The following is a 12,664-nucleotide window of genomic DNA, read 5'->3' as shown; positions in this document are numbered from 1 at the left end:
CCTCGGAAGGAAGGTTGGGCAATCCTACTTCCGTAGTGATACTGCCTCGGAAACCCAAGGAGGGGTCGCTATGAGTCAGGGCCGACTCGACGGCACATAACAACAACAGGGGTCTTGAAGCAGGTGAATGACATGATCTGATTTAAAGATGAGTCTTGTTGCTATATAGCGAAAGACCAAAAGGGAATATGGGGACAACTGGAGCCAGACTAAGCAGTAAGCCCAGTTCCCACATTCTTAAATAGAACAGAAAGAAAAAATGTGGGTAAGAGGTTAAACTTCTAGCCAAATGAAGAATGGGACAGGGAATATTGCTGGTTTGTTCTAGGGGCAAGAATTAGATAATGCTCATGTCCACCCATCACATACCTAGTTTCACCTCTGCATTCTCAGTCAGCAGTACATTCTGGCCCTTGATGTCCCGATGAATCACATGATGAATGTGAAGATGTGCCAGCCCCTGAATAGGAAAGACAGTGCTGAATCTTAGTCCTTCAAAAAGCCAAGACAACACCTTTTATAACAAATTGCATATGTGGTCCTCATGTTTTTATGAACTCCTACTGAGCACACTTCCAGAAGATCTCATAGACAGAAAGAAACTTCCCCCAGCATTCCAAGTGGCGAGGTTCCCCATGTGAACAACCTCACCATCTTTTAGCTGTGCCTTTAAGACACACTTTAGATTACCATCTGCAGTTTCTCTGCTATAATTTGTGCTATTTATGTACAGGGTGGTTCCTTTCCCACACTGAATGTCTATCTTTCAGTGGGTGACCCCTTGGGTATATTTGAACTGGACATACCCCAGGGGAAAAAACGAAGGGCTAGAACAGGGTTTAAAATTGGGCTTTTGGACACTGGTTAGTTTTCCCACTGCACAGTGACAAACTGCTAGCTGCTGATCAATCTGACCTCAACACCAAACACAAAATATAATTCTGCTGTCAAAAGTGCTTTGTGTTCAAATAAAATATACTTCTTTCCCAAGGAAGCAAAACCTATTGGGCATAAAGCAATTTTCAATGACCTTATATCTGAAATGAAGCCACAAATCATGTCTCTTCAGAGAGGTGGTAGAAGAACAAAAACATATGTTGCATCTAAGTATGACCCATAAGACAGGAAATGCATCATTCTTACAACTCTTTTACTTGCTCTGTCCTTAACTAGAGAAGACAAATCTATACCTTGTCTCCCTAAGACACAAGCAACCTATGTAAATCTGAAATGTCTTAACTCAAAAAAGGCTAAAGGTAAGGATTATTTGATTTTCCTGCTTAATTTTTTTGTGGGGTTTTATTGCTATCATTACTTGGTTGTTGGTGTTATGTGCCGTCGAGTCGGACCCCGACTCATAGCGATCCCTCCTTGGGTTTCCGAGGCAGTATCACTACGGAAGTAGATTGCCCCATCTTCCTTCTGAGGAGTGGCTGGTGGGTTTGAACCACCAGCCTTCTGGTTAGCAGTCAAGTGCCTTAGCCACTATGCTACCAGAGCTCCCTCATTACTTGGTAGGAGATGAATTAAATACAACAGCTGCTCTAATACGCTAATTTTTCCAACATAAGGGATTTTTTAACAATCATTTACAAGTATGCCTATGAAACAGAATGCAGTTTATTTGATGGCTCTGTTTTGTTCCATGACATAGGACATGCAGTGTTATACCACAGAGCACTGAAGAGGGAAAAAGAAGTACTAAAAATATATGGTATCTGAGTGCTATAATTAGGAAGAAAGTTCCTCCTGTGAATATAGTACCTCTTCCAACACCTTTTATTTTTGCAAAAAACAAAACAACAACAACAAAAAAAATGTAGCTTCCTTAATTCTTTCATAATTCCTACTTAAATTACTTCCGTTTATTCTTATTCTCTAATTTGCACAAACTTCCTTATTATACTTTTACAAAATTATTTATCTCAGAAACAAGCATAAACACTCTTCAAATCAAGGCAGCAAACAAATGCATGCAATTTTGTTCTTTACCACCAGTAAATTTAAGACATGAAATATCTATATCCTTGCCCATAGCACTAAAGGACTGCTGCATCTACACATGAAATGGTTTACGATTTATCTGACAGCTCTTTGAAAATAACCAACCTGAATTATGACTACTCCAAACAATGAATGCATTCTGCTGTAAGAAGCTACTGGAGTGTGTTCAACGTGTTTTCAACTACTCCCACGTCAACAGCTGTTGTTGTTGTTGTTATGTGCTGTCGAGTTGGACCCGACTCATAGTGACCCCTCCTTGGGTTTCCAAGGCAGTATCACTATGGAAGTAGATTTCCCCATCTTCCTTCTGAGGAGTGGCTGATGGGTTTGAACCACCAGCCTTCTGGTTAGCAGTCAAGTACCTTAGGCACTAGGCTACCAGAGCTCCCAAAAGCTAGGCCGCCATTATTCCACCTCAGCAGAGATGCCAAGTCTGGATAATCAGTACACAAACACCTCACTCCAGAGTAAATGAATTAATGTCTTTAAATTAGGAACAGTTTTCCTGCAATTCTATTCTGTATATGGACACAGAACAAAGTACTGGTCAAGCTTGTCCCTTAGTATTGGTGATGGAAGGCTTCAAGTGCTCATACTCAATAGGAAATACTGGTTTCTACAAAAATAAAGACACTGTTACACAGAATGTGAATGTGAAAGTGGGTTGAAATAAACATGCTAGCTTGTTGGTAAACTGTTTAGTTCTGAGGTGTCAGTGGGTTATGCAAAAAACAGCCTTTCTACTGATGTTGAAGGCCTATATGGCTCATGACTTTTATCCTTTTGAGGATCTAGCATCTAAACCTAAGATCTTCTAAAGAATAAGGAAATGGTTTCTCACTACAGAAATTAACCACCCCACTGTGTTTTGAGAACCCAGGTTATTTGCTTTGGGGTAGCTGTCTACATTTCCCATGAGGCCTCAACCTCCTTCTTACCATCTTGCTTTCTCTTTATGAAAACAGATGCTTAGTAATCCCTATAAACACACACTAGGGTACAAGGTATACCCAACTCCTCACTTAAAAACATGGGAAGGTTCAAAAGACCAGGTCGTTAGGCAAAAATTGGCATTGTGCAAAAACAGAGGATTTTTTTGCCCCCCTGCTTTCAGGCCATCCTTTTTTTTTTTTTTTTTCAAGAAAATTTGATCCTAGAAATAATAACAACTAATATTTCCTGACTATGCATCACTGTAACCAGTCCAATTATGGATCATTCCTCTGCGGAGGAGGAGGCTTAGATGAGACAAAGCTGGATAAAGCCAGGCTGTGTGACTAGAGGTCCAACAGCTTAACCACTTCACCTTCCTCCTGTGCTAGGTCAGAGCTTCCTTCTCAAGCTGCATCCACCAGGGCTGCACTCCCACCCCTGCAAGCCCTGCTTTCGTGATCCTGGGGCCTGTTCTGCCCTCTGGGCCTCGCAAGTTACTGGGGCTTCCTACAAGCGTGCTGGGAGCCTGGCTATGCACCCAGCCCCAGTAAGGTGGAGGCTCTAAGCCCAGTTTGGCTTACTTTGGGATTTCATAAAACTTGCATGCATTTCTTCCAAATATCCTCTCCAATACCTCTTTCTTCCTGCCCTTCCCGCTTCACAGCAATTTTGAGCTTCAGGGCCTCAGACTGCATAGGAGCTGGGAACCCAGAATAGGTGCTCACTGGCTTGGTGCTGTCTGTGCCTACACATGGCCTGTGCAGCAGCTGGACATGGCACTCCTAATGACAGGAAGGGGCAGAGAGCACAAGGCAGCATGGCCCAGCTGCCCAGAGGCCACCCAGAGACCCTCCTCAAGGGAGGGGATGCTCCAAAGCAGTTGCCACCATAGCTATGGCCTCATTAACGCAAAAAGTAGACAGATTTTTCACTACTGTCATACATGTGAAATGTTGGATAATAAGATAGTCAATAAGTGAGAAGTAGTTATATTAACTCTTCCAGAGGCTTTTTATGTATGTTTAGTTAATTTAAACTCTTATTACAGAGGGGGGAAAAAAAAAAAAAACACATCCTAGATGAAATCTAGATGAAGGAAACCCACTGAGATGAAAAAGTTTTGCTGCATCTCAGAAAGATGTCCATTTACCTGTCATATGCAAGTCTATTAGTGGCTTCAAATAACCTAGCCTTTTTCAAACACTGCCCAAGATCAATGGTGGTAAAATATATATATTACAAATTATAGGCAAACAATGCTTGCCTGTGCATATAAAAACACGGATATTTACCTTTGATGGCTGAAATACATCTAATGCCTAAGATATTATAATGAAAGCCAGTTCTCTGCTTGAGAAATCTTATACTGGAATTATATGTAGGAATGGAATGTGCTTGTGAGTATGTACAGGAGAATCATGATAGCAACTAACATTTACTCAGAGGTTGCTATGTGCCTATATGTTTCACTAAATGATTCACAGACACTACCTCATTTAATTTCCATACTAATAGTACTTAATTCTTAGGGCTGTTATCTAAAATTTACAGATGAGGAAATTAAGTCCTGGAAGTTGATAATTTTACCAATGGTCTACAATAAAAAAAGTAGCAGAGCGAGAACTCAAACTCAAGTCTGATTGACTCCCATGCCCAATCTTTTAAGGACTTTGTTAGTCTGACTCCCAAACTAAGAGTTTTAGCTATTAATAAATACACCTGCTCCTTTACTAAATTCCCTTATAGTAGCTTAGGGCAAGATACACATTCCCCGTTTTAGGCTCTGCTTCCTATAATAATCATAAAAGATAGGATTTTTGATATTTTAATAATGAAATCTGAGGGTGATTATAAAAAAGATGGCTCTCTTACCCCAATAACTAGTTTTCTTAAGGGAAGTGCTTATTTTCAATGACTCTAAATAAAAATAAATTAGGCATTTTTCTAGGAATTGTAGAGGGTCCTTTTTAAACCTGTAATCATCTATAATCTTAAATATAGTAAGTGGGGTCACTTTAACTGTAAGTAAAAAATAAAGTACCTACTTACAAGATTTTTTTTCTTTTTTAATTAGTGGGAGAAGCATAAGAACTAGATTCTAGTTTAACTTCTGCAGTTTTTATTTTAAAATATGGTAGGTTAATGAAACGCATCCAAGTAATGCTAAGTATGTAATTTGGAAGTAGAGGGGCGAAAAGAAATGTGATGGTTGACAAAAGAAACAGACACACACCGGTAACTCACAAGCATTTCTCATATGAAATCTAAAAAACCCCTCTCCTGTGCTGGCAAGATGGCTTTATTCCTGAGAGGGGTCATTTGAAAGCTGCTAAAACAGCAGTTCGGAAACTTACTCTAAGATTCTAAAGCCAGTTTTTCAATTGGCTGTAAATAACATTAAGCATTAGAACTTTTCCTCATAAATATTACAACAGATTCTAATAGTTAATGCCAAAGTTCACAAGATGATTTTGAAAGCCAGCATTTAGCACCATTAATATTGATTCCATAAACTTACACACAGGGTCCCTATAAAAACAATAAACAGAGATTATTTCTCTTCTCTTCCCCTCTGATTTTCTTTTTAACTTCCAAGGAAAGATGCTATTAAGTATGGAATGATGACCTAGAGGAAAAACTTTAGGAAAATAGAGAAAAATAATTTTTTGTTTAAGTCTATCTTCTTTGGTACTTGCCAGAGTCCAAACCACAATGTAGCTTAAACTATCAGACTAGCTGTATAGACCACTGGTTGTCAAGAAGAAAATAATCTGTACAGTATAGGTATAACTAATGCAAAGAAATTCTTCAGGCTAAGATAATGAAAATGTAAGCATGAGAACACATATTAGGTACCACAGTTATAGCTTTCTCTTACCCTCAGGATTTCTCTGGAGATGTAAGCTATCCAGTCTTCTTTCAGTGTGTTCCCTTTGGTGTTCTTTACAAGATCTGTAATGGACCCGGCCCCGCAGAATTCCATAACAAGCTAGGGTAGACAAGAAACACTGTGACTAACATATTCCAGCAGTCAGAGAGAGCATAGTAAATTTAGTAAACATCAGAGAAGATATTAAAATGCAGTCTAAGTCACATCACCCTTCCTAAAGACCTAGGCATACGATCACTTTGGAGACATCCAAATTACTGAGAACTCCTTTCACTGCTCAATTTATCCACTGTGTATAGTTGGTCCAGGAGATTGAGATTTTCTGAGATGATGCAGCATGCGCTCCTATGCACAGGTTCTGAAATGCTACTGCTCTATAAACACATGAGCATGGGAGACTCATTTGGGTCTTATTCTTACTCATCGACCAATTATCAGAAATCTGATTTAAATACTCCCTAACATTTCTTCTCATTTAGCCTCAAAAATGCTCTCTTTTTCTCACACTGTGATCTTCAATCTATTTTATATTAACTGGGTTTAGTACAAAAAAGAAGTGCTATCATTAAGAAGTATATAATTTTTGAAGGAGCCTTGTAGCACAGTGCTTAAGCATTCAGCTGCTAATCAGAAGGTCGGCAGTTCGAACCCACCAGTCACTCCATGGGAAAAAGATGTGGCAGTCTGTTTCTGTAAAGAATTATAGCCTCGGAAAACCTATTGGGTAGTTCTACTTTGTCCTGTAAGGGTGCTATGAGTCAGAACTGGACTCAGCAGCAATGGGTTTTGGTTTTATCTAATTTTTTTAGAATATATTATTTATAACATCTAAATCTTTATACAATATGGTCACAACTATATTTTAAAAGTACTTAGAACAACTCTAAAACTTTCATTACGATTGTATTTGGGTGATGGAGATTGGAACAATTTTTTTCCCCTTTCTACTTTCTCAACTTCGCAAATTTTCTACAACCATTTCCCACCCTCAAAAAAAGGCTTATTAGAAAAAGTATTTCCCCATCTTCCTGCTTCAGAAGTTCAGTACCTTGAGCATAACTAATGTAATAATCACAGATTTGACAATATCTCAGGGTCATTATATTGAACATAAATGTTTTTAGTAAGAGGTTTTTAATGCATAAAAATTCCAGAAGAGTCCCTGGAATTTACTGGTTTTAATTAATATTATCATTAATATTAATAAGTCACTACCAGAATTGTGCTTTCGTGAGATTTGTTTCTCATTTCCAAGTGGTAAAGAAAGATCCAATTGAACTAACCAGTTTCCACTATTTTTACTTATCACTTTTATTTATAAGCACCCAATTTCCTTGCTATTTCATCACAATCCTTAAAAAAAAAAAATGCCATTTTATCCTTGAAATACAGAGTTAGCTCTTTTCTGTTCAATGTGAAATCAACATTAAAATAGCATCTAATACACCTTCAAACAAGATACAGGCCAAGGAAACCTTTAGAATCTACCAGCTACTTTCCAATTTTTCTCTCCCCCCCTCTTTGAAAAATACTTAGTGCCCTTCTAATACAGCCAAAGAAGAAAGCCCTACAAACCATTCAGGAAACATCTGCCTACCCAGAGTTGGTCATCATGTCCAGGAGGGCTCTTTTTAATGAAAGCACCGTAATATGTTGCAATATTTCTATGATGTGAGTATTTCTTCAGCATATTTATCTCAAGTTTGATTTCTTCCTCTTCATCCTTAAGAATAAACAAAAACAAAATGCATTGCTTTTGAATGAAGTGCACAACTTTACTTTGCTCACACACACAGATATATACACACACAATAATGAAAGAAACATCACTTTCCAGGCCCACCAAGAGAAAGGAGGTATATACATTCACTTTTATCTTCATTCTAACCAAGAGTTAGGAATCACAGGGGACCTATCCTTTGAAATTACAGGCTATGCTAGAAATATGTTAAATACAAAAGATAAAGATGTATAATATGGAAAGTAGTATAAGGGTGCATAGGGCAGGAGGTAGAGTCCTAGCTTTTTTGACTAGGTTACCTTAGGCAATTTACTCCTAATGTACTTTAATTTAGTAAATATTACAATTTACTTTAATGCACTGGGTCTCAATTTGCTCATCTATAACAACTAAGGTTGTTTCCTTTCCAGTAAATATTTATGAATATAAATCATCTGGCAGGCCCAGTTAAGACCAGATAACATTCACTTCTACCAACCCTTCACAACAGCAGCCCCTCCAGTGAGGCTATGGTCACATTACAAAACACAGGCAGCAAGGCAACTCCTAGGTGGCATGTTTAGTGAGAATCTGCACCTGAAAGGGATTCTGGTGGGTCCAGTGATTTTCAATAATAAAATGTCACTCAATTATAGAAAGTTTTTGCAGACTTGCTTTCTGCACTTAGCTTTTTGCTTCATTAAAATAATATGATCAGAAAAACACACAGTTCGAGGGGGAAGATCAGGTGGGGAATAAAGGAAACAAATGGTGACATGGGTCTAGAAAATAAAAATGAGCTGCCCTTGTGAATGATGAGGGCTGAGAAGTCTTGCCCAGCCTCTGCCTTTCTCTCTACTCCCAGTGGGAAACTGTGTACCAGCGTGGACATTCTGTTTCTTGTTACATACACATGACAGAGTGTTCTACCATACTACACAAAAAGTCATGTCAACAAAGATTTTTAGGTCACATGAAAATGAGAAAAAGGAAGAATTAAAGTAAGGAAAAAGAGGGAATGTACAGGCAAAGAGAAAAATCAGCCTTGGTTAAGAAAAGTATCTAAGAAAAATCTGAAGACCAGATCTCTATAATTCCCTCTATCTACTTTTCAAAGGAAATGGTAACTGGGTCCCTTAAAACTTCCCTACATTCTGTTTTTCTACACAGATATATTCATTCCACTTATGACTGATGTTCTTCCCTCTCCAGGGTTGCTCAGTAGACTGGGGTCTCTGTGTGTGTGCTGTGCATGTGTGAGAAAGAAAGGAGTGCATGTGAAGGTACATACACACCACACAGCTGGGGAGAAGTAAGGAAGGCAGGTATTACCAGGGCCAAAAGTCTCTCTCTCTCTCTCTCTCTCTCTCTCTCACACACACACACACACACAACACATACACCCCTTAAAAAAAACCTACTGTTTCAGAATAGCATCTCCAAAACCACTCATAAGGCCTCACTGATCTAAAGAAAAAAGGTCTTGAGTGGTCAAACCCTGGGAACATATGAACCTGAACTATAAAAACTATTGAGAGGAAAGTATGCTCTCCTTTCAAATAACTGTTTTAGGATGAAGTTTATGTATACTTTAAACATTCCTCCTCTTGCTTCTATGATTTTAAAATAAATGACTCATAACAAATCTTGTGAAATAAAAAGGCATTTAACACAGTTAATTGTCATTTACTGTCTAATTATGAGTGCCCACCTTGGAGAAAAAGCACCAGAAATGCAGAATATGCCAAAGGCTTTGAGCCAACTACAACTGGAATCCAACTATGGCTAATGCTTATTAGACACTGTTTCATGCTGTCTTTAAAGTAAGGAACCAACTTTTGAGTTCAGTTCTCCCTTTGGTCATTAATGTAAAACAAGTCTGGTGGTCTCATTCTAGTACTTAAAAACATACACACACACCCCACTGCTACGGCTACCAAAAAGAAACACCTCATTTAGCCTGAGAGGATATAATGAAAACAGATTTGGGGCAGGCCTAAATTGAAATTTTAAAACAGCAACAAATCCCACATATAAAAAGAAAACTCAATTGGTAAAACCTGCAGAGGAAGTTTATATATCCCATGTGTCTAGGCCGGGTCCAGACAACCTTACCCTCTCCTCTCCTCTTTAAGAAGGCACAACAATATACAAATGGAAAATAAATTAGGATAACTTGAGAGAGGAGGAAGGAGCCCCTGGTGGTGCAGTGGTTAAGCGTTGAGCTGCTAACCGAAAGAAAGGTCAGTGGTTCAAAAAGGTCAGTGGTTTGAAACCACAAGCCCCTCCACAGGAAAAAGACATGGCAGTCTGCTTATGTTACAGCTTTGGAAACCTTACGGAGCAGTTCTACTCTGTCCTCTTAGGTCGCTATGAGTCGGATTCACCACGACAGCAATGGGTTGGGTTTGGTTTAAGAGAGGAAAGACGCCTTCTTGGTAAGAAAGCAAAGGCTCCCTCCTGTTTTTCCCCAATGAGAAGGCAGCTGCTAACCCCCACTTAGTGATTTAATGCAGCTGATGCCAATTAGCATTTTGGACTCTAACCAGTGGGCGCAAACTCTCATAGAAAAGGTCTTTGTCTCAGGCTGGGATCTGACTACAGGCGATGAGTTTACAGTGGCCTTCACTGGCTGTTAGCGGGCTGGGGGAGGGGATAACATCTGAACAGTGGTAATTTTCAAAAGCAGCTATGGTTTATAAATAAGTCATATGACAAGCCTAGTGCACTCTACCATCTGAGCACACAGGAGTGCATATTACGGTTTTGCTTTTAAATGACCCCTTAAAACACTGTTTAGGCTCTGGTTACCTAAATCCTCTCTCATTCCATGGACAGTAGTAACTATACTGAATGTGAGAGACAGATAAACGTTAGATAACTAATTAGGGTCCAAGATTGGAAAATGTTCTGAGGTAATCATCTTTCCATCCAGCATACACTCTTTCAAGAATTAAATGTCTACTCAGTTAACGGTCAAACAATAGAGGTAGGGCAATTAATTGTTCCTCTTTGTTAGCTGCAAGGAGAACTGATAAAATGAGATATGCAAATATCTCTGGCAGATTTCAGTACCATAAAGGAATATATACTTAATGCAATTTTTATGCAAATATATTTTTAAAAACTTGTTTACAAGTTTGTTCACTTGTTTTAGTCAACTACTACTGAAACCTTCTTTATGGGACTGTGAACTGGGAAAAATAAGAACAGATTATCTTTTACCTGGCAAATCCCAGCTATGTCTGAGAGGATTACTCATTATCACACCAAACTGAAAGCAACACATATTGTTGTTGTTGTTGTTGTTGTTGTTGTTAAGTGCCGGCGAGTCATTTCTGACTCATAGCGACCCCATGCACAGCAGAACGAAACACTGCCCGATCCCGCACCAGCCCCACAATCCCTGCTATACTTGAGCCCATCATTGCAGCCACCGTGTCAATCCATCTCTTGAAGGCCTCCCCCTCTTTCGTCGACCCTCCACCCTACCAAGCATGACATCCTTCTCCAGGGAATGGTCCCTTCTTACAACATGACCAAAATAGGTCAACAACAACAACACATATTAATCACACTTAATTGTTCTTGGAGTTGGGCACATGAAAAAGTTATATCATTTAAATTTACTGACTATTCAACTAAGTGTTTGTGAACAGAACTATGTGGGACAGAACAAAATTAAGGTTACAGGATCGGATCAAAAGGAAAGAAGAGCACATTCCTTATCAAATTAACAAGCCCTGCTTCCCAAAGACCAATCCATTCCAGGATAAAATCCCAAAAGTTTAAAAATTCACATGAGAAAATAAAATAAAATGGAAATCAAGGACTCACAACATCTTGCTGTAATTTCATTAATTAAATCAATTAACTCCTGGGGTTCCAAAGTCAGGTGTAATAGCCCTGAAGTCCTTAATCTGCTCACTCTTTCCTTTCTTCCTAAAGACACCATACAGAAGAACTTTTACTAGACAAAGTCCTCTGAAAGCCTTTTAACTTCTCCTTCCTCCAGAAAATTTGCCAGGTCACATTATTGCTGAATATTTCAATGAGATTTAATCACTCAGTATCCAATTAATAAGAAAAGAAAGAATTACATAATAGCACCATTCACCTGGATGGACAAGGAGGGAGGGGCACGGATGGGGGAGAAACGTGACTGTGATTAAATGATACAGGCTTGTAAACAAGATCAATCCCATTTTCCTCAGTATCACTCATTCATGACCCTGGTTTTCCATGAATGATGTCAAGAACCACAAAGAGACCACAAAACATCTCTGGGGCAATCCCCCCATCCACACACACACACACACACACACACAACGTGACAGATAATGAAGTGATCATACTCAAACTGTAAAGCCAAATTAGACAAATAATTATTTTCTCTAGCATTTAAATTAAACAATTAGAACTTCTCAAAGTCCCATGTCATCAATACAAAGCAATCAGTTGCCTTGTCAAGCACCAACCTATAGGACACAATACCATGGGTCCAAGGGTTTTCAATACGAACTTGGAAATAGTTCATATTATTCCTTGATTTTAGAATCCATCCATTTTCTCCCCCCGTTTAGGGAATTAGTAACATACATAGAGTATGTATAAAATAAGACTGAGTACTTCTTGTGGAGACTCCTAAAGTACAGAAACTTAAAGCAGGACCTGAAACACTGAAGCTTATTGAGATGGAAAACATGTCTAACAGGTAAGCCCCCATTAAATCAATCAAAAAGCTAGAATATAATCTAAATTGTAATTATATTATAAGATCCATAAGGGACCAGTAATCAAGATGTGCAGAAGGTAAAACAGTGTATTCATGACATCAATTTGTTGCCATCCACAACTTAAGTGTGCATATGTATAAATAACTCCATGAATATATTTTAAAGAAAGAGAACAAGAAATGTTACCAAATAAAAGATATTTTCTTAACTTTCTTAATTTTCTACAACTGACACATACTACTTTCACGATTTTGAGAATGGTGCAAAATCAGGCAAATGTTTCGTTCTGTTGTACACAGGGTCTCCATGAGTCAAAGCAACTCGACAACACTTAACAACTTTCATAATTAGGGGGAAAAAATATAAGAGCATTAAGACACA

The 12,664-nt window shown here is 38.6% G+C and overlaps 1 protein-coding gene across 1 annotated transcript in view; it reads right to left on the bottom strand.

Annotated features, from left to right (window-relative positions):
- MAP4K4 (mitogen-activated protein kinase kinase kinase kinase 4) overlaps positions 1–12,664 on the bottom strand; it is a 297,674-nt gene that overhangs the window by 106,914 nt on the left and 178,096 nt on the right. The window contains exons 5-7 of the mRNA XM_042783492.1: positions 7,425–7,550; positions 5,816–5,926; positions 370–460 (exon numbers count right to left, since the gene is read on the bottom strand). Coding sequence (XP_042639426.1) covers positions 370–460; positions 5,816–5,926; positions 7,425–7,550 — 328 coding nt within the window. The remainder of the gene's footprint in view (positions 1–369; positions 461–5,815; positions 5,927–7,424; positions 7,551–12,664) is intronic.

The sequence above is a fragment of the Orycteropus afer genome, unplaced genomic scaffold (assembly GCF_000298275.1).
Source record: "Orycteropus afer afer isolate SDZICR_OR568_19922 unplaced genomic scaffold, OryAfe1.0 scaffold00017, whole genome shotgun sequence".
NCBI lineage: Eukaryota > Metazoa > Chordata > Mammalia > Tubulidentata > Orycteropodidae > Orycteropus > Orycteropus afer.
The sequence above is the reverse complement of the archived record's forward strand: the minus strand, read 5'-3'. Positions and strand labels throughout refer to the sequence as shown.